The sequence below is a fragment of the Euprymna scolopes genome, chromosome 2 (assembly GCF_053919585.1).
Source record: "Euprymna scolopes isolate OS-2025 chromosome 2, ASM5391958v1, whole genome shotgun sequence".
Taxonomy (NCBI): domain Eukaryota; kingdom Metazoa; phylum Mollusca; class Cephalopoda; order Sepiida; family Sepiolidae; genus Euprymna; species Euprymna scolopes.
In genome coordinates, this window is record NC_136483.1 from 143,464,769 (window position 1) to 143,487,224 (window position 22,456).

A 22,456-nucleotide genomic window follows, 5' to 3' on the forward strand; every position below is an offset into this window, starting at 1 on the left:
TAGTGTTATCAACAAATATATACCCATCTTGGACACTATTTTATCAGGGAGGTTTTCAAGGATCGATCCCCGAGGCACACTCTTGCATTAGGGATATATATGTATTTGGGCATATAGCTATTGAGCACAACCTGGATTGTTCTGTCTAAGAATTATCTGATTATGTTAAGTAAATATGATTTAATTTTCATGAAAAGACCTTCATGCCAGACCCTGTCAAAGGTTTTAGATATATTAAGAGCTACCACTCTAACTTCCTTATGCCTTATCCAATGTGTTCAGAGATAACAGTTAAACTATCTGCAATAGAATGAGCTTGCCTAAATCCATACTGTTGGTCAGAAAGGAGTTTAGCATTTACAAGGTGGTGGATTTGATTAATTAATGACACAAAGATTTTAACAAAAAGGGGGAGGAGACTGATGGGGCAATAATTGAATGGATCAGTTCTTTTACCAGAATTTTTGAATACTGATACCACAAAGGCAATTTTCCAGCTATCAGGAAAGCAAGATTACACAAAGCATTTTTTTTTTTTTTTTTTGAGAGAACAGGGCTAGTTCAGCAGAGCATTTTTTAAATTAGTATAGCAGGTATGAGATTAGGCCCACTTGCCTTCGAGGTGTCTAAGCTTTTTATGACATCATGGACATGAAAAGGGGGGGGGGTCAGATCTATGAATATGATTTGACTGCAAAGGGAAATTTGAGGATGGAGTAGTTAGCAGGGTCTAAGGTGGTGAACCACTAGGCAAGCAGTAACTTTCTCGGTTGCTTTGCAAATGATTTTATGGTTATTAGCTGGTGGGGGAATTGTTGATTGCCCATTATTCACCTTACTATTATAAATTTTCCAGAAATCATAAGTTCCTAATTTCTACAACTACATTTTTTGCTCATTTTGATATGTTTTCCCTTGTCTGTGGTTATTTCATTCTTGCAATAATTTTTAACATCTATAAATTTTTACCTATTTGTACTTGACTTATGACTGATGAATGGGAATGCAATGTATACTACCTCTGCACAATGGCAGCTGCACGTCTAAGTGAACTATTGGGGAGTGGAGTTTGCTATAGAAGTTGTCTCATTTGCTGTTCAGAAGAAAGAGTAAAGATATTACTCCCTGAAGAGTCTTTGATAGCTCCCCAGTTAGCCTTTTTGAAGTATCATGTCATTTTGAGTAATGGCTCATCAGCTTGGGGTTAAGATGATCAGCGTTACCAATTAGACTATGCAAAGCATAAGAAGACCAGATTATTTGATTCTAGATTGTGTTCTCTAGTCAAAAGGAAGGTGTTACAAATACAGACTGCATATATCTGTCTGAGTCCTTCTGGAAGAGAGGGAAGTATACAGTCATATTAAAGCAATTAGAAGGGATTGAGAAGTGTAGGCTAGTTTCACTTAGTGCTAGAATATTCAGAAATTTTAGTAGATCAGTAGACCTTTTTGAGTTATTGCATGAGAAATAATGGAAATTTTTTTTTATTTTTTAATTTTGCTCAAAATGCAGTAATCAACAAACATTAACCTGCAGATTTTCAGGATCTTTTTTTTGTTGTTGCATGGTCTGAAAAAAAACAAAAAAAAAACTATATATATATATATATATATATAATAAAATAAAAATGAAAAAATAAAAAAAAACCCTGATAATTACAATATATCTTTATTTTATTTTTTGTACAATTAAGATCACAATGGATTTTTTTTTTCTTTTTCTTGTAAAAGTTTTGTTGCATTTAAAAAGAAAAAATTTCTTTTCGTTGGCTTGAGTAGGAAGTAATACAATGAAAAATGATAAAAACAAGGAAGATTACTCTTTTACTCAGCAGGTAAATCACTGTTTCACCCCTCCCTCCCATAGCTATTTAATACCATTATTTTGTTAATTAAAAAGTTAATATAAAATTTCAAACCGTTACAGAATAAACAGATAAATATTCCAATTATATTTTTATTCAGACAAACATGAAGCACTTATATAAAATAAGCATAGTAAGAATTTGATGAAATTAGCCAATTACAAGGCTATTTAGAATTATTGGTGAATAAAATAATGATCAGAATATATATACTGGGTATATGAATGAAATAATTTAATTCAAACTTATTTGGAGCTTTCTATAAAAAAAATTATTCCAATTTGCTCAATATCTTATTCAATAAGGTAGATCTTTAAAGCGGAGTTAAACAACAATTGTTTCTGTAAGACTTTTTTTTTTTTTTACAAACTGAATTTTTTTCCTTATTCAAACAATACAACAGGATGCATTTTTTTCTAATACATATATGTTATTAGAAAAATTGTGCAATACATATTGGTTTCCTAGCATAATTTTTTTTTGATTGCTTATTGAATATTCTTGTACAACTATCAAAACTCAATAGAAAAAGTTAAAATTTTAAAAAAATGAAAAAAAAACAAGCAAGATGAAGAATATTTCCCATAATGCACCACTATCCTAACCTTTTCCATGTTTGCTTCTTCCTTTCGGCCCCTCCCTCCATTTTTTTTTTTTTTTTTATAAAGTAATCCAAAAGAAAAATTGTAGAAGGGAATTTGATCACTATTAAAGTCAGTTAATTAAACTGATTTTTTTTTTTAGCCACTTCCCAAAAATTATGTGACATTCATTTTAGTTCAAATTCCCCTCAAATAAAAAAAAGGTTAGGAAAGTGGGTTTTTTTTCTTTTTCTTTTAAATAAAAGTATGTAGCTCCTTGAATTTAGTTATTTTATGTAAGTCTCAAAGATATGTTTGATTAATGTGTTTTCAGAAATCTATTAGAGCTTAGGATAATAGATTTGTTTCACCTTACTTGGAAGGGCAAGTAAACCCTTAATACACCCTTTTATTTATGATTCCCGGGAGTACCTACCTGTTGTGTCTGATTTTTTTTTCTAATTCTCATTTTATGTACTAAAAATTTCAGTCTTGTTGAATTCGTTTTTTGTTTGAGAAACAACAGAAATAGAATAAAAACCATTTATTATTTCAATCATTTTCAATTTTTGCTAACAATAACCGGTTTGATATTATCAGGCAAAAAATCTAAAACATTTGGATTATTTAACTCAATTTATATCTGGATTGTAGACTTATTGTTTTCTGACAGATTATTTGTGTTCTAGAAATGAAAACAAACTACAGAATTTATGTAAAAATTTGAAAATTTAAATAACCATAATCTCTGATAAAGGGATTAGAACCGGACGGATATAAGTAAATCTAAAATATATTACTTTGTTGCCTTCTTTTATTTCTTTCTTTTGAAGCATCTGAGCTTAAGTGTTTATTTTCACATTCAGTAGCTGCAATGCATTGTTATAGACTTCTATATACAATACACACAAAATGTTTCAATCTGAAAAATTCGAATAATTTCACATTTTTATAAATTTTAAAGATAAATGTCAATTAACAATTAATTGATTAGATGTTAAATTATCTAAACTGATTAAATTTATGAATCTATTAACCATTATTAAATTAAGAATAAATTATTGCTCATTGGACGGGTATTTATAATAACATTAATTTTGATATGATTAAACAAAACAAGTCTTATAGTTTAGATTTTAAATCTTTTTACTCATATTTCTAACAAATTATTTTATACAAACTGACAAATTGAGCAAATTTTTAATTTTGACATACAGGCCACCAAGATACATGCGCAAGTGGTTGCAGCAAAGAATTAAATAAGCAATTTTTTTTTTAAGTATAGATAGGCCAGTACATCACATCACTAGTTGAGAGAGATGAGAGGCTAATAATATTAATACCATATGGAATGACTAAGTTTTTAATGAAATGAGTACCCCGGACCCACACATGGTGATTTTCTTTTTGAGTGGCATCTTAAGAAAAACTGACTACTTGAAATTAAATATTAATTTTATAGGACGGAAGTTATTGATTGGGGAGGGAAAAAAAAAAAAAAAAAAAAAAATCAAACTTTTATATCGAATAAATTTTCATGCTAAATTGCAGAATATTATACAAAGTCATGCAAGGAAATTTCATAGCTAAATTTATAATCTCTCACTTGAGATTAAAGTCATTCTTTTTCTTCTAATTATAATAAATAAAAGGATTAAACTATAAGTAAAAGTAAAATACTTTCATTTTTTATTCTACATTTTTTTTTTTTTCAATTTCATACTTTCTGGTTTGAAAGAGTTTGATTGAAAATGAAGATCAAAGGCAATATATTTATTTAGATTGATTGGTTGGGAGATAGTCAAGGATTAAATATTAGAAATTTACACATTTCAAAAAAAAAATTTTCAGACAAAAGTTATATTCAAAAGCACTTTCCACTAAATATTTTGATATGAATCTACCCACTTTTATGAGAAGCTTGACTCCCTACCTGTCTATTTGGAAGGAATATATTTTAGATGGGCCTAAACTTTATCATGGGATAACGGAGACACACCCTAAGTATTCTTTTAGATTTTTATATGGCCAAGATGCAAGACATGCACTTAACAAAATCTATGTATAGCAACATAAAAGGAAGTTGGGGTTCAACTTCTAATTTCTTTTTATAAATGAATAAGACTTGCTGCATATGAATAGACATTACTAAAAAAGCCAAAGCTCCAAAGTCCTCACAAAGAATTATTTAACATGACACCCAATGGCCAAATGAAAATGTCCAGAATAGAAAATTATGATCAATCATAAAGATAAAACCTATCTTGCAATAATGACATTTGTTTCATTGTTTATCATTTCAGCAGTCAAATTATTATAGCATTTGTCTATAGATTTTTATTTACAAAAGAATATACATTTTTTTTCTATAATATTTCATTTTAATTTATATTAGAAATTTACACATTTCAAAAAAAACTTTTTTAAGACAAAAGTTATATTCAAAAACACTTTCCACTAAACATTTCCACTAAACATTTTGATATGAATCTACCCACTTTTATGATAAGCTTGACTCCCTACCTGTCTATTTGGAAGGAATATATTTTAGATGGGCCTAAGATTTTTATTTTAGCATGTCTCATTTGTTTTTTGACATAACACTTGAAGGCATACACCTTGGCATGTTACCAAGTTTAGAACAAAAACTTATTCTATAGGTTATTCTTAAATGCATTGAATTAAAGATTATCAGAAGTTTCATTACAAAATGATGGCTATGAGTTTATATATATCTCATAAAAATTGGTATTAAAGCTCTTTGAAGTATCATTAGAAAATTTTGAATAAACAGACAAAACTGTTTTTGAAACGTGTAAAAATTTTATTAAAAGAAAAAAAAATAATCATTTAAATTTCTTTTTCCTTTCTTTCTTTTTCTTCTTTTAAAGTTAAAACATTTCTATTAATTTTGGATCATATCAGATCTATCAGAAAAGAAAGGAAAAAGAAATTTGAATGATTTTTTTTTCTTTTTATAATGAAAGTTTTGCATCTTAATGCATTCAAAAAACAGTCTTGTTTGTTTATTCAATGTTTATACATATATTTCATTTGGGTAAAACAATTTAAACCCTGGAGGCAAATTTCTCAATCAAATATTCTTAATCATTCAGTCACTGTGACAGTCATATTTAAATGTGAGAAAAATAAACCCTATATTTTATTTACGGATATTGTAAGTCTCAGAAAGTGTTCGATTTGTCAAGGAAGAGAACTTTTGCAATATTATTCAATGAGAAACTTTTTATATTCCTTTTAAAGTGTTTGATTTCAAAGTTTTAATAATTAATATTTAATAAATTAATAATTTAATAATTCGTTTTTATAAATTAATGTTTCATGTCGCCTAACAGTCATTAGTGTGGCTCATATAATTGTGCCACCAGTTGAGCGATTTGGACTATGGACCCGAATAATATCAATCCAACTTTAATATCAACTTCTCAAAATTGGAACACAGCCAAATAAAGACAGCAGACCTAGCACACAGAGTGCAATATCCTTAAAGGTAGAACTTTATGACAATAATAAATGGGACTGATCTTAAGACTTTACTGCAGTTTTATGGATAATTCAATGATTATATAACAAAGCTGTTGAATGGTTCTAGAATTTTTCTTAAATTAATCAGTGTGAATGGGCTATTTTCTTTTCTAAAAAAATTTAGAGTCTGGAAAAATAAAAATGGTTTGTTCTTGTTGGGTAAATTATACAATAAAAACAAAGAATATCTAATTAATTATTAGTTAAAATCTCTGTAAAGATTTTTAAATGCGTAATTATGATCACATCCAAATGTTTTTCTTCCGTCTGTTTTTATCACTTTTCACATTTCTTTTTTAGTAATATGTCCAGAAAAATGAAAACAATGCCCTTTTTTTTTTGTTTTGCACAAAGAAAAACAAAAGCAAAAAAAAAAAAACATGCATGCTGGGTTTCATGTAAAAAAATATCACCATTCTTTGGCATAAACTCTTTATGTTGAGGAATGGCAATCGGTAAATTAGTTAATTAAAACTGAGACAGTTTTTGCCAGGAAAACTATTTTTTTTTTCTTTTTGTATCAAAATTAAATATATTGGGTTCTTGCTTCAGTAATTGAGCACTCTGGTCAATCTTTCTTAAAAAAAAAACAAAAAAAAACAATACCTACAGTATTAATTTCTTTCTAAACATACAAGCTCGTAGGGTTGGTGCTTATCCCCCCACCCCCGATTTTATAACAGGAAGAGAAATGAATGGCCTGAACCAGCACCTTGTCTGTTGACAGTTTCCAGCACATCTGGATAGAGTGTAGGTTTATGGCATCTGGTATTCCCAAATGGTCACCCATCTAAATACCGACCGAGTTTAATGTTGCTTAAATTTGGTGATCCGATGGAAACCGAAGTGTCAACATGATTTAGCCATAAACATACATCTCACTTGAAACAAAATACAGAAAACAGACTGAAAAATTGATGTTAGCATACAATTACAACAATAACAATTTTAACTTTTATATGATTAATGTTTTCCTATGATTTAGGAGCGCAAACAAACAATAATGCTTGACTTCTGCAGTTAAACTTTAATTTAAAACAAATTACCATGTGACAGTTTGTATTATTTTTGATTAATCTGACAAATATTCTCATCTCGGGTGTTATTGGCACAACAATAATACCAAAGATAAGAAGAATTGTCCAATTAATTAAAATAATACAAGCATTCACATCTCATCCCAAAAATTCAGAATTACTATGTGACAGTTTGAAATTTTCAAAATTAATTCCAGATTTTGAAAAATATATTACGATAAAGATATATAATAAACAAGTCAGCATTGAATGGGTAAAATATGCCCGACATTTTATATAAGTAATGTTGACACTAAGTGGTTTTTGGCTTGAATTAAATGAAAATTTAGAAAAAGATAAAAACTTCATTTGTACTCCTAAACCAAAACAAAAACTTGTTCACAAGAACCTTCATTTCAAAAAAGAAATTGTTTTCTTTTAGATTAATAAAATAAAAGTACATAATTATCGGTTATAATTTTCAACAGGTATTTCTTTTTTTTTTAAATTACGAAAAATTTATCTAAGAAAAAAATATTTGGGAATTCTTTTTTTTTTCTTATTTTGAATGATAAAACAAATGTAAGGCCATTGGTGTGTATTAAATAGTTATGTATATACGTATGAGGTGGAAGTATATGGTAAGATATAAGAATGACTAGAAAATTGCTTTTTTGGGAAGGGGCGCCTTTATTCAGTCCATATGAAGTTTTGGTATTTTATAAACTTTTTTTCATGAAAAAGTCAAAGAAAAAAAAGATATTTTCAGATCCAATTAGAATTGTTTGTTTTATGGCACACAAACTCTTAATATACCGAAGGAATCATTTTTCACATAAAAAGATTTTCTAAATCATCTCTATACCACATAATTATTTTTATTTAAATGCTGTACAATACCGTATGTGTTAGAGGTACCCAAGTTTCATTCATTTCTCCATTCTGGAATTAGGAAAGATTCTGGTGCTAAATGTAACTGATAACTATGTCTGGAGTCCAGAAGTTTTCCTAATTTCAGGATGACCATGTGAATGAAATCTGGGTATCTACAATGTACACAGTGATATGTAGTATTTGAATAAAATATTTACTTTAGCTTTTCTATGACATGATCAATCATTTTGATATTTTTTTTTTAACCTACTGAAACGAGACATATATACATAACTTATTTTCAATATGTGAGGGAGAGAAGAAAATAGTCAAAAAATTTAGTGGGGGAGAAAAATAGAAATTCCACCAGAGTTATTTCCCTTGAAGTAACACACATACACACACACACGTGTGTGTGTGTGTGCGCGTGTGTGTGCGCGCGCATGCGCATACATACATGAAAACTTCTCAAAATCAGTTGTTTAGATACAAATTCTGAAACCAAACCGAATCAATACAGCAGATTCTGGACATATAAAGGGCTCAATATCTTTTCAGATAGACCTTTATAACAAATAAAAAATAAGATGCCAAATTTATTATATACACAGATGATAGTATAAAAAAAATATACTTATGGTAAGCAAGTTACACATCTGGGTGTCAGTCGACTGAAAATGGAGGAATGAAACAAACGTTTCTACGTATCTTGCTTGCCATAGTATATTTGTATACTAATACATAGCTCTACTAATTTATTGAGCACTGTTAAAGTAAATACCGAAAGAGAAATATATACATATATATGCTCTCCTCTTTTTCTTGGCTTGAGCACTGTGCTAATTAAAATCTCCAGTCGCCATTAGTGATAATGCAAAGCTTTTAATAAAAATAAAAAAAATTGCATAGAGCGCTCTTTGACAGTTGATTTTGTTTATACAGTTAGATTTTTTTTTTTTATTTTTTAGAACAGTGCAGTTGATTAAAGCTCACACTATCAAAAGAAATAAAAAAGACTGTTTCAATCTCAGTTTGAAGCATGCACTTACTTAACCACACCAAAGAGTTGTGACACAGTGATAAAGTCTGGAGGAGATATATATATATATATATATATATATATATATGTGTGAGAGAGAGAGAGAGAGAGAGAGAGACCCATGTGCAGAAAAGCTTGCCTTACTTGGAAAAAATATCTCAAAGCCGAGACTGTGGTAGACAAAGAACATATTTTTACAAAACTTCAACACTTTGGCTACAGAAGAAAACATAAGTTATATTAATTTCATCCATGCATTTTCTGAGAGTCAGATTGGGAAAACTTATTGCCAATGTCATATATATATGTGTGTGTGTGTGTGTGTGTGTGTGTGTGATACAGAATAGAATCAGAATCCGAGAATATGTAGATTAAAACAGAAAAAGGAATAAACAAGCAATAGAAAAGACCAGATCACACCAAGAAACCATTTAGAGAATATAAATCAAGACTCACATTTGCCATACTGTTGACCTTTTAACCTTTCTTATATTCAGTTGCTTTCTTTAAGGATCAACCTTAGCTCCTCGTCTACCCTCATTGGTATTTTTCCCCCTCAGATTTTTTGGATAAATGGGAGTTTAACCTGCTGTGTACTTTACTCCTGATGAAGCTTCTTAAAGAAAAGTAAAATATCAGTCCCTACATGGCTTGCTGATGTGATTTTAATTTTTTATATCGACTTTTTTTTTTTTTTTTAAATTCTTTTTTCCATTTGATCTAATTTATATACATATATATATATCAATTTGTGGGGGATAAAAAATTGGAGTTATTAAAATTTAGTTGTTAAAAAAAAAAAAAAAAAAATGCAAAAAGCTTGTGAATTAAAAATTTTTTTTTTCAGTTTAACAAATTACTGATATATATATATATATATATATATATATATATTTTTTTTTTTTTCTTTGAAATGTAGCAACAAAAGTTTTCCTAAACCTTTAAGGCACTTTGGGAGTGAGAAATCAAAAAAAAAAAAATAAATAAAAAAACGAAAGACAAAAAAAAAAAAATAACGGTGTAGCAATTGTGTTGGTGAACAACAATTCAGAGTATACGTCACTGTTAAGGTGTCAACCTATGACACTGTTCATCATTCGAGAAACTTCGAAGAAGTCGCTTACACAGGTTAAGCCAACGAGAAAAGAGGATCAAGATCCCCAGATGATGCCTAGACCTGCAAACAGATAAAAAATACATTCTAATACATTATATATATGCATCATTATAATGAGATTTGAGAAAAGCGCTTAGAAAGATCAAGAAATTTGAAATAGACAAAGTGTTTTTGAAATGTTTTAAGTTGCAAATATTTTATTAAAAATCATTTTTTATTATTAATTTCAGATATTAAAATATTCATCATTAGAGAAAGTTTTTTTTTTCATAATTAGAAATAGGTTTTTGTTAAGATACAATTGACAGATTGATTTTTTTAAAAATATCTTGTTTTTAACCAAAAACGATATTATGTACTTGTCATGCCGAAAATAGTAACATATTCAAAAATTACGAAAAATCAAGTAGAAAGTTATTTATATAATTAAAAGTAATTTTAACAGCAAATGGGATAAAATTGCATTTTTCTTTAACATTATAAAGTAGACAGTAAGAGTCTACTCGCAGGAGACATAACTTCAAAACAATTATTTTAGATTACTTGCTCATGGCTGCAATATTTGTTGTCTATAGCGACAGACTTTGACTAAAAACAAAATAGCAGTTGTTCTACTTGATGAATTTTCGTAATTTTTGGATATATTACTATTTTCGACATCACAATTAAGTACACAGGATTGTTTTTGCTTAAAACAGCATATTAAAAAAAAACAATTTGTAGACCATATCTTAACAAGCACCAAAATATCCTTACCTCGTGCTGTTGTTGAAGTGGTGGTCAAATCTATTGTTATATTAGAGCTGAGTTAGTCAATGTTTGTTTCCCAATGTCTTTTGTCCTGTAGTTTTTTTTTTTCATCACATAAAATACGTGCAAAATTTTCTTCAATTCTGAGATTGAGTCATGTCATCATCATTTTCAGTCTAACATCAGTTTTACATGTGAATGGCTTTAAAAAATTGACTTCCAAACTAACCTATCTCTAACAAGTCTTTATCTCTCAAATCCATTTTTACCATTCCTTCCCATGATGAACTCGGCCTGCTACCTTGACTGTTCTACATCTAACCTAAGAACTCTTATCCATTCTTTCAACATGGCCATACGATTGAAGTTGTCTGTTCTGCACATGATCCTTGCACTGTCCAAATTTAATCTTCCTTGGAGGTCATCAGAACTAGAGTTGGGTCAATTAATCAGAATTGTGAATCAGAAAAAAAAAATCGACACTTTTGGGGGTATCGGAATCAGGAAAAAATGTGCCTATTTTCCAATGTGAAAAACGATTCCTTTAATTATGTTTTTATTTGATTCTGTTTAAAACAAAATCTTCCTCTGCGAGCAGTAATAATGAAATAAATATTTATTGAATTTTAAATAACTAGTAAAACTAATTTCTACAGATCATCGGCACAAATGCGTTTTGACGTTTGAGAAAATATCTGCACATTTAACACCTTTTTATTGTAATCAAGAAAAAAAAACAAAAAGCAAACTTTATAGTTAAATATTTAGAAATTTAAAAAGAATCGGAATCAGTAATTGTATTGGAATCAGGAAAAATATTGGAATCGTCCCATCACTAATCAGAACTAAAGCTATCTTTAAGACTCACATTACATATGAATCGTATTGTTCTCATTTTTTCTCTCCATGCAACACATGTCCTCAACCTTCCTCAACTGGCCTGATTCCACTTACATACTGCATACACATACCTGATAGACTTCTCTTATGTATGGAAAAAAATTTACTTTTGATTATTCTAATTAGCTGTAATTTGCAATTAACTTACCAAGTGACCCTGACCCATCTTTCACCACGTTTCCTACTATCATTTCATCCTCTCTCATTTTATGTTTAAAATTTGTGAATTTACTTTGATGTTCAGTTTGATAGTGATAAAAATTTATGTTAAAATACTTGTAGCAATATTAGTCAAGGTGTTAAAACAGCAATTTCTACATAGAACGACAGCAAGTTAAAAGCTAAGCTGATGTGTACTCAAAGATACGTTATAGGAGGAAGTAATGTGGTGGAGAAGTAAAATTGATTTTTGGATATTCAACATTAAAGCGAATAGATGTCTGTTTTTGAGTCTCCCAAGAGTGGGTAGGGTAGATGCAGTTTATTTAGATATACATGTTTTAAAAGTACACCAAATCCCAGAGTAAATAATAAAGTTATTTATAGTTCTTTTCTAATTGCTTTTATTATTCCATACAAAAAGAAAAGATCAGCGTCTAGATGTACTTAGTGTAAAAAGTAAATCAACACCCAGATCAAATAATGGAGTCGTTTGTTGTTCTTCTAAATTGTTTTATTACAGTCACAATGAGAAAAAAAAAAAAAATCAATAACATCTCTACAAAAACTGCTATTACCACTGCTCTAGAAGGATGCCACAATCCATAAAGTGTCAATAAGATGTGGTAGGGCCGAAAAAATTCTACCATCGAACATTACAAATAGCTTATTAGTTCCATGTTACATGTTAATACTTAGCATTTGATTTGGTTTACGGTATATCAACTATCTAGGGGTTATTCAATGCCAAATAAAGTTGTCAAATATAATTCTATGGATAGGATAATTATTTATATAGAATACATTGCTCAAAAAAGAAAATTTTATAGAAAGAGTAGAAACATTACTCTAAGAAAGCACTAACCATAGCTAATAATGCACACCATATCTATCATGTTGTGAATACATTGAAGTTCTTGTGAATTTTCAAAAATTGCTATGACTGACTGTCCGGTTTCATCTATTATTATAATAAAACCAAGTTAATCAATGTTTGTTATTAGGCTTTTTCATTATGTAGCTGCAGTCAATATAATGCACAAAGGGCTTCCCCTTCCTTTCTACCTGCATAAAACTAAATTTGAACTCCTTATGCTACCAACTGTGTTCCAAAATTTATAATGATCAGTTAATTAGTTTAGGATTGAAATCTTGTACATTTGCCTTTTTTCTGTTGTTCTCAGCCTTCGGGCCAGGATCAAAGTGTAGTATCTGTTCTGCAGATGCTGCACTTAAGATAATTTGTACCAGTCAATGGAGGAGAAACCCTCTATATTGGGACAATTATTATTTTTGGTAACCAGAGTGCTCCCTTTTTGCCTACTTTTAGGGGAGCTGGTTTTTACCCCACATTAAAAACGGCCTTGTGCCTAATTTGCTTTGGTGGGGAAGCAAATAAATACAATAATTACATAAGCATGTATAAAAATAGATTTTAAAAATACTTTACTTTCTTCTAATATTTTACAGTAAACAAAACAATATCAAATGAAAAAGCTTTAAAAAAAAAAAAAGATAAAAATAAATAAATAAACGGCTGGGGGTGATGATGGGGTGTTGATTTATATTATTCAAAGAAAAACAAATATCTTACCGTCATTTACTGTCCAGTTCATGTAATTGACATTCAAAGTTGTTCTGGTCAACTTCTGGACAGTCATTAATTGAATGGTTACTTCCTTCATTTGGTCCACTGGCTGCGAGAATTTCTGGGCCACTGGACTTGATACTGATTTCCGACCTGAAAGAATCAATAACATTGGAAGAGGCGTAAGTGTGTGAATAGGCAATAAATTTTAATGTAAACTAGTTTTGCTTATAAAATCTTTATCATTGCAGCTTGTTTTATAAGCAGAAACAAATATTTTGGTGTAGTTTGCTTCCCATAAGTATATTTTATAGTTGAAAATACATGCTGTATCTGTTTTTTGTTTTTTTTGAATGAAACAATGTCAGAATCCAAAATATGTGGTGCAACTATGATGTAAAAATGTTTTTGTACATAAAACAGGATATGGTTAAGTTTACATTTTAATATAACTACACTGAGGTCTACTCTAATTAGGGTGAAACTAGATATTTGTTTTTTTATTCACTCAGAATAGTAGGTGAAATGACGTTAATCTGACACAGATCAAGCTCTAATTTTTATTAGCTAAAACAGTTGTTTTTCTCATAATTTCAATCAAGTACTATTGGTCCCCCCCCCAAAAAAAAAAGAAAATTTGAGATAGTTCACTAGATCTTAAAAATAAAATTTCTCTAAAATAATTATCTAATTTGTTGGGATCAAATGGATTAGAGGCACTTGAAAATGAGCAATTAAAAAGACACATTTTGCTTTTTATTTAAAATAAAACAAAAAACAACTCATTCGAATTCATAAACACACCATATATTTTGAATTCAAACATCTATATTCCATTTGAAAAGAACATTTCCATGTGTTATTGAGATATATATATATATATATATATATATATAGTGTATTTCAACAGTATTTTCCATTTAAAGAAACATTATTAAAAATAACAGAGACCTTCTATTTAATTATATTCTTTTCATTTTTCTTCTTATCTTGTTGGATAAAAAAATTCATGTAAGTTCCATAGTTGTCACAAACGTTTTTGATCCAGGGTCGAATCATCTTCAGGTGAAGGATTTAAGGTTAGGGTTAGAGAGAATGTAGCTCCCATAATAAGCTAATAGTTATATTAAAAACAAAAAAAATACAACCACTACGCTATTCGACTGCCTCATCATGCATATTGTAAATTCTAGTGCAATTTATCAACATCTACAAAAAAAATAAAATAAAATAAAAAATAACTGCCTCTCCTCCAAGTAAAACAAAAATACATACTTAAAAAATTTTAAAGTTAATAATAATACTCAAAACTATCTTTATAAAAATTCAACAACCGAACAAATTAGGCACAAGGCCGATTTTTAATGTGAGGAGTGAAGGGGAAATGGGGACCAACTCCCCGGGGAGTAGGGGAGCTGGATAGTGACAATTGGTATGAATGGTTGCCCCTACATTGACCAAGGTCTTATCTGTGGGGTCGCCCCCACATAGGGTCTTTACTTGCAGTATCTGCCGAAACAGATACTACACTTTGATCTTGTCCTGAAGGCCAAGGTGTCCATCAAGTCTCAATTATTCGTGGCCAAATAATTAAAAGTTTATGTATTTAGTATTATTTGGATTATTCGGACGACTATTATCATTTTGATACTATTCTCAAAATGTTTCAGCCGATGTAACCTCCAACTTTCTTCAGGAGCATAGGTAAAAAAGATTTAATAATAAACGACTTAATAAATGAATTGTATTTGGGCATTTGTAGAAAGTAATAGAAACATGTCGACAAGTTGAAATGAACATTTTGCATTTCAACTTGCTGACGTCTGATGTCTATACAAAGATTTTACTCATTAGAAACCATCCTTGGTATATGATTACTATTTCCTGTTAATTTTAGTGTTATGTGACCAGTAGTTTAAGAGTTTGTCAGTTAAATATTTACACACATACATACATGCACACATACATCTGCTTTATTTATAAAGATAAGTTTAAGAGAAAAGTAGCTGTAACAACTGACTGTTCCATTCGCCGGAGATCTTCGATTTGTGATTTGTACAAATTCAGTTCTGATTTCAACAGATCAATCTCATGTTCTTTTTCTCGGAGTTCTATTTTAAGATTGTACGTTTGTTCTTCCAGTGATTCACACAAAGCCTGAAAAAAAAAAAATTACAAATTAAGTGGCATAATACAAACTGGACAAATTATTGCAAAGCATCCTTAAATATTTAATAAACACAGAAAAGTTCAGATTACGCACGACATACAGTTCTTCTATTTCAACTACATATTTGCTTGTGTGAAGATTCTGTTAAATCGTTAGTGTATTTTTATGTGATAAAATGTCAATTATAATTTTATTAATTCATTAGCATTTTGAAAGTGGTAATATTAATTTTCAATCATAAATTTGACTTGTGCACTAATAGTTTGTAATAGTTTTTTTTTTTTTTTTAAATTAATAAAATGCTCTTCAATACAAATGCACAAATATCCAGAAGTTTCGTTGGATATCCTGCTGACTTGGTAGGCTGAGAGCAGACTCAAGTAGTCTTGACGAATAGCGGCGATAAAGAGGTATATAAATCATGATCATGGTATTTGGTTTAATGTCTTTTTTCATGCTGGCATGTGATGGAATGGCTTTTATAAATTAACTTTCAAACTAACTTTGGCATTTATTTTCCTTTCTCTCAAATATATTGTTATCATACCTTGTATGATAGAGGAGATATTCACAGGTATTGTGAAATGTAAAAATAAAAATAAGTATTGGTTTTAATGAAGAAATATCTTCGCACATGTCATATGCTTTTTATCAAAAATTAACTCATGTGAAGTATGAAGTGTCTTCAATAAGTTTCCAGACTTTTTTTGTACCGGCATTCAAAACCGTCATTTTTTGTACCGGCATTCAAAACCGGCATTTTTTGTACCGGCATTCAAAACCGGCATTTTTTGTACCGGCATTCAAAACCGGCATTTTTTGTACCGGCATTCAAAACCGGCATTTTTTGTACCGGCATTCAAAAACGGCATTTTTTGTACCGGCATTCAAAAACGGCATTTTTTGTACCGGCATTCAAAAACGGCATTTTTTGTACCGGCATTCAAAACCGGCATTTTTTGTACCGGCATTCAAAACCGGCATTTTTTGTACCGGCATTTTTTGTACCGGCATTCAAAACCGGCATTTTTTGTACCGGCATTCAAAACCGGCATTTTTTGTACCGGCATACAAAACCGGCATTTTTTGTACCGGCATTCAAAACCGACATTTTTGAAAGGCATTCAAAACCGACATTTTTGAAAGGCATTCAAAACTGACATTTTTGAAAGGCATTCAAAACTTATTTTTTTTAAGTCGATTTCGAAATTTTATAAACTGAAAAGCACATTGAATGACTAGCCACAGCGAATATATAACACTAGGACTTCAATATTGCTTCTATACAGTGTCCATGTCTCACATGCGTAGAAGCATGGAGAGGACTGCTGATTGGAATGCCATTATTTTGGTGTCCATCTTTAGTGCATGATTTTTGAATACATGGTAGTTGAGTCTACCAAAGGCAGAGTGAGCTGCCCTGACCTGTTCTCCACATCCTTCTCGCATGTGGGAACAGATGTTAGGATGCTCCCTCGGTAGGAGAACTGGAGCATTGTACTGTGAACATAAAAGCTATAAGTATAGTCAAAGTAATGCGAAGTGTGTAGTGATTATAGTCCACAGAATTTCTTTCCAGTAATTTTGGCTCATATTTTGGTGGCCAGTTCAGACTCCAGAAGCCAACAGGAACTAAAAAAATAAAACAAACTTTCCTTTCATAGATGGTACCTTTAGGCCGAATTGACTTTTTATTTTTATTTTTTTTAACTTGTATCAACTACTTGCCAGAGACAATTTTAAATGTGATTTTCATTCAAAACAGATCTGACTACCCTTAAAAAAAAGTTTTTAATTGTAAATCTTCATTTGGTAAAAATATCAATCCAAATTTTGGTTTAAATAGTTTTATTAAAAAAAATTGTAAATAAATTCACTCTCAATCAATTTTGGTTGTGAATAAATGATATAACTTAAGATTTTTATTAAAATAAATAAATAAAAATAAATAATACAAAGATTAATTAAAGTTATGTAAATATATAAAAACTGCACTCTTGGTCGCAAAAATCTGCTCGAACATAACACAGTGAAGGTTAAACCGGTGTCACCCAAAATCTGTCCTCTTCTATGTGAAGCCAGCCGGGGTCCTTATTTCCTGCTTAGTCCACTTATATCTCTTCGATAGTAAAACCAAGTTACCACCTCTAACCCATCGTTGATTGTAAATAAAGTTCCACTTGTAAGAAAAATCAACATTTTTAAATTTGATAAATGCAATGTTTAAAAATATTAATATTTACACATGCATACGTGAAACCAAGGAGAGAAAGAGAAAAACAAGTAAATGTAATTGGACTTACCCGACTCTCTTCTAAACTGTCGTGGGGCCCTGGTGGGTCATCTAAGCAAAAAAACTCCCTTACTGGATTACTGAATGGAAAAAGAAAAGTAAAAAACATTAAACTAATTGTTTAATTTTAGTTGTTTTGTTTTTTCTTGTACAGAAGTTGAAAAAAAGAAAAAAAAATAGTTGATTGATTTTCTTGGAATAATAAACAATTAAAAGATTTATGTATAATATATTTATATATAAATAAAATATATATTTATATATAAATAAAATTCTTCCATTCAATTTTAATTTACCGATTGTTAGTGACTTCTGCCTTTACTCTACTGCCAAAACTGACTAAAACAATTGGCCTCATCAAGTCCACAAAACCAAAGGGATGGAATGTGAATGACCCTGGAATTTCTGGTTAGGTAATGCAAACAGCCAGAAGTTCTGACCCAAACCAGGCAAAAAAACTCCCTATCCCATCTTTTATATCTTCAAGAGCTACCCCCCCCCTCTCTATGAGTAAGCATTTTGGGTATAAGTTTGGTTATTTGACTTATTTCATCTGAATTCAATTTGGATTAACACTCATGTCACCCACAACCTCCAAACCAGTAAACTTAAAAACTTGCATTATGTTAACTTTTATTACTTTCCATACTAAAAGTATTTTTCAGGACAAATATATTTCTGTTTATCATGACCAAATCCAAAATCTGTTACACTCTTTTCCATATCTGCAGATCGATTTGTCTGCCTTAAAATATGCCTCAATTTCAGATATCACTTCTTCATCAAAGCTAAATATCTTTTTTCCTGGAGCATTCTTCTTCAAACAGCGAATAGTCACTGGAGGCCAGAGATGGCAAATAAGGTGAGTGTGAAAGCAATTCAAAATGCAATTTATGTAGTTTTTGTCATCATTGTGCTCGACTTATGGGTATATTGTGTTTGTGAAAGAGCACTTTTCTTTTCAGTTGTGCACAATTTTTTTTTTAGCAATTACTTTATTTAAATACACCAATAATAAGGCTATACAATATTCACCAATGATGGTTCTATCTTTTTCAAGGCAATCAAACAAAATATTTGCACTTTCCCATTTTTTTTTTAATTTAAATATTTGAAGATTCATTATGGTTCTAAGTTTTCAAGCTTTGTAATTGCCAATGCTTTGATTGTATCGCTATAAAGAAACAGTTGTTCATTTTTAAATGAAATCCCATCTTGTTTGATATGATATTTTGTTTTTGTCAGAAACTGTTTCAATATATATTTACATAGGTATGGCTGTACTGTGAAGTCATAATACAAAAGGATATAATTTGTTAATGTTTTTTTCTTTTGTTTCAAAATCATTAGGTCGTATTATGTGCAAGAAAATATAGTAGACTGCCTGACATTTCCCAATCATAAAATATGCTTAATACGATATTTCAATTCTATTGATTATATTATATTGCATATATACTAGTGATTTCAAAAGTTAAAAAATATTTCTTGGGTGCCATTTGCTAGAATCTAAACCAAAACATTTAGTACAACTTTAGTCGTTACCATTTGAGATGGATAAGAAAATGTTAAAATTTAAATGACTTTAATGTATAAATGTATAATTGTGTGTGGGGTCCAAATCTCCTATATATCAAGTTTCAAGTCTATAGATCAGAAATTGAAAGAGGAGTTTAGTTTGGTATAGACCTTTCAGACAGAAAGATAGGGTTACTTTTATATAGATATAGGTAAAGGCTCTTTCAGTCTAGACAGACTATGGATACCCACCGTAAGGGTGCCTGCGTATGAAATTTTTGTGGCAACAAGTGCGCAATCTCCAATCACACCTCTCCTGAGTTGATATTGTTATATACTAGTGGCAAGCTGGTACAAATCTGGTACAAACTAGGCCCAACGTTGCTTAACTTTGCTGATATGACAAGAACCGGTGTGTCAACGTGATTATACTGTATAGATATAGATACTAAAAGGAACTCACCATTCACAAAGAACTTTGTTGCTGAGAATTCTGTTAATGAATTCTTGCAGACCTTGGCGCCGTTCTTCAAGGAAGTGACGATCAAAATTGTCCAAGAACCAACGTTTGGGCGGAAGTGGAATAAAAAAATCTGGAGACATACTTTTCAACTGTGGGGGTGAAAAAAAAAAAAATTAAGTTAAAATAAAGAATTTTTAAAGATAATAAAAATAAACAGAAAATTAAATGTGTTAAACATTATGCATGTGTACACACACACACACATTTTTAAAAAGGATATGTCCTTCATAATATCGTCCAAATAGTTTCAAATAAGCTCAATGAAATTAAGTTTCTTGCTTCAGAGCAGATTCGTTGCTTGTATTCCAATAACCGAAGAAAGAATTAGTGCACAATCACAATTTTTTATTTAAGTGAATGCCTATATTTTCTTCTTTACTGTCTTATGTGTGTTTTGCATATATATATATAAGTAGTATGATCTTATACTTATTGTAAATACCGTTTGCGTTTCATTCCCCAAATAAATCTCTCAGGTTAAATGCCGGGATTTATATTATAAAATCCATTTTACAAGCAAACAATGTCCACACAATGTCTCAACCAAGTCATTAATTTTATTGTTCACCATCTCCTCTATTCATTACTACAACTAATAAATTTTCGAGGCTTCAGTTAAAGTTTGGTTACACTTTATTTCCAAGTAGTAGGACAAACAAACAAACAAACAAACAAACGTCAACCTTAGCTACAATAAGTTCAGTTATGCTGACTAAGGCATCACAATCACATGATCCATTGATTTACTAGGTCTTATTCCTATTTCCTCTTTTAATTACTAATAGATATTTAAATTCTATATTATTGTCCACATAACCTTTTCTACCTTTAGATTTTTTTATTTACTTATAAAAGATGATTAACTTTTGTCAGGGAGGTGACAGTGGTCTAGTGGTTACAGACTGACGATCTGAGTGTCCCAAGTCCGAATCCAGTTTGTTCCACAAAAATCACTTTCATTTAAGATGTTGGCAAACTTCACATAGTCCCTTCTGTAATCCCTGATGTATTTATAGAAAGAATTCTGACTAGAAAAATATCAGGGAAACGAATGTCAACAAAAAAATTCTTCAAGTTCATACGATATGGCAACAAGGAACCTTTTTCAAAAATATTACTAAAAAAATTTATATGCATTTTTTTTTTAAGTGGGTTATGTTTTTAGTATGTATTTTCAAGTAAACGTTATTCTATGTATATCATTTGTAACCATTTCACTTCTAAGGTTTAAGAACGTTTTTTTTTTTTATATTTTAATACTTTAAGATTTCTAGTTTATCACTGAAAAATTATCTACACAGAACATCTAAATCTTGATGGTGTTATGATTTTTATGAGTGTATAATTTATGCAGTTTCCATTATATAATATTTTTATTATCCGATTTTCAGTAGAGTATATTGTAGTTTTTAATGTAGCCATTAAATTTTCATTCAGACTCAACATTTATGCAAAGGAACAAAGGAAAGAAATTTGACCCAGCTTTTTCCAGTTTTAACAAAAGGCATTTATTAATGATACTTTCCAAACCACAGACATGTAACTTTCCAGTTAACAATATGGGCATTCTCTCTGGTCAATTACTTGTTTCCCAGTTTACAGCTACAATCAGCTGCTATGTTTGCATCTCGCCCTATGGCACAGTTGTCCGACCATCTTTGTTAAAAATTCGGATTGCATGTTGGTTTAAAAGTTCCTCTTGCTCCGACATATGCTTCCAAGTTGCTCACCAGGTGATTCCCAAATCTATCTCTGCTTTTTTCTTTCCTTCCTCTTCCTCCATTGTCAACTCACACCACGGATGGTCAATTATATACATGCTGCTACATACGTCTCCATGACTTACTTACGATTTGTTAGATTATATTTTTGTTAAGCAATTATTTTTTAAGAGAGAGTTCACACTTATTCTACAGTTGCAATTTTTTATCATTTTTACTTTTGTACAATTATTCATAATATTTTAAGAGATGTAATTTTCATCTCCTATGCATCATGAGTAAGTTGCTAGAATCTGCATTAAATAGAGAAGTAGTCAACCACCACAGTAAAAATAACCTCCTCGGTGACATGCAATATGGTTTCTGTTCTGCTAGATGTACAGCTGATGATTATAGGATTAGTGAATTTCTTCATGGAGGTTTCCTTTCTAAGGTAATTGCCCTTGACAAATCAAAGGCTTTTCATAGGATGTCTACTCCACAAATCTCCAGCTACAGTATAGCTGGAAATGTCTTTTCAATTATTAGATCATTTCTCTCTGATAGGTTCATAAGAGTAGTGGTTGATGGGCAAAAATCTGAAGCTCACAGAAAATTAATGCTAGCCCAACTCTCTAATCTACATCAATGATCTTCCAAATCACATTCTAAGATCATTTGTAGACATTTATGCTGATGACACTACCATTTATGGAAACACTTCAAAGGCCGTAAACGAACAAGTTCTCTCTAATTCTCTCTCTCTCCTCTGATCTTGAGCATGTGGTGCAATGGGGAAAGAGGTGGCTGTTTATT

The 22,456-nt window shown here is 30.3% G+C and overlaps 1 protein-coding gene across 4 annotated transcripts in view; it reads right to left on the bottom strand.

Annotated features, from left to right (window-relative positions):
* Nucleotides 1-1,652: 1,652 nt before the first annotated feature.
* Nucleotides 1,653-22,456, bottom strand: part of LOC145296964 (uncharacterized) — a 176,846-nt gene continuing 156,042 nt past the window's right edge. For all 4 annotated transcript variants that reach the window (XM_080143196.1, XM_080143200.1, XM_080143202.1 and 1 more), the window contains 5 exons: nucleotides 19,881-20,029; nucleotides 17,910-17,979; nucleotides 15,457-15,593; nucleotides 13,443-13,589; nucleotides 1,653-10,099 (listed from right to left, as the gene is read on the bottom strand). In XM_080143196.1, the coding sequence (XP_079999322.1) occupies nucleotides 13,445-13,589; nucleotides 15,457-15,593; nucleotides 17,910-17,979; nucleotides 19,881-20,029 (501 nt within the window). In that variant the 3' untranslated portion in view covers nucleotides 1,653-10,099; nucleotides 13,443-13,444. The remainder of the gene's footprint in view (nucleotides 10,100-13,442; nucleotides 13,590-15,456; nucleotides 15,594-17,909; nucleotides 17,980-19,880; nucleotides 20,030-22,456) is intronic.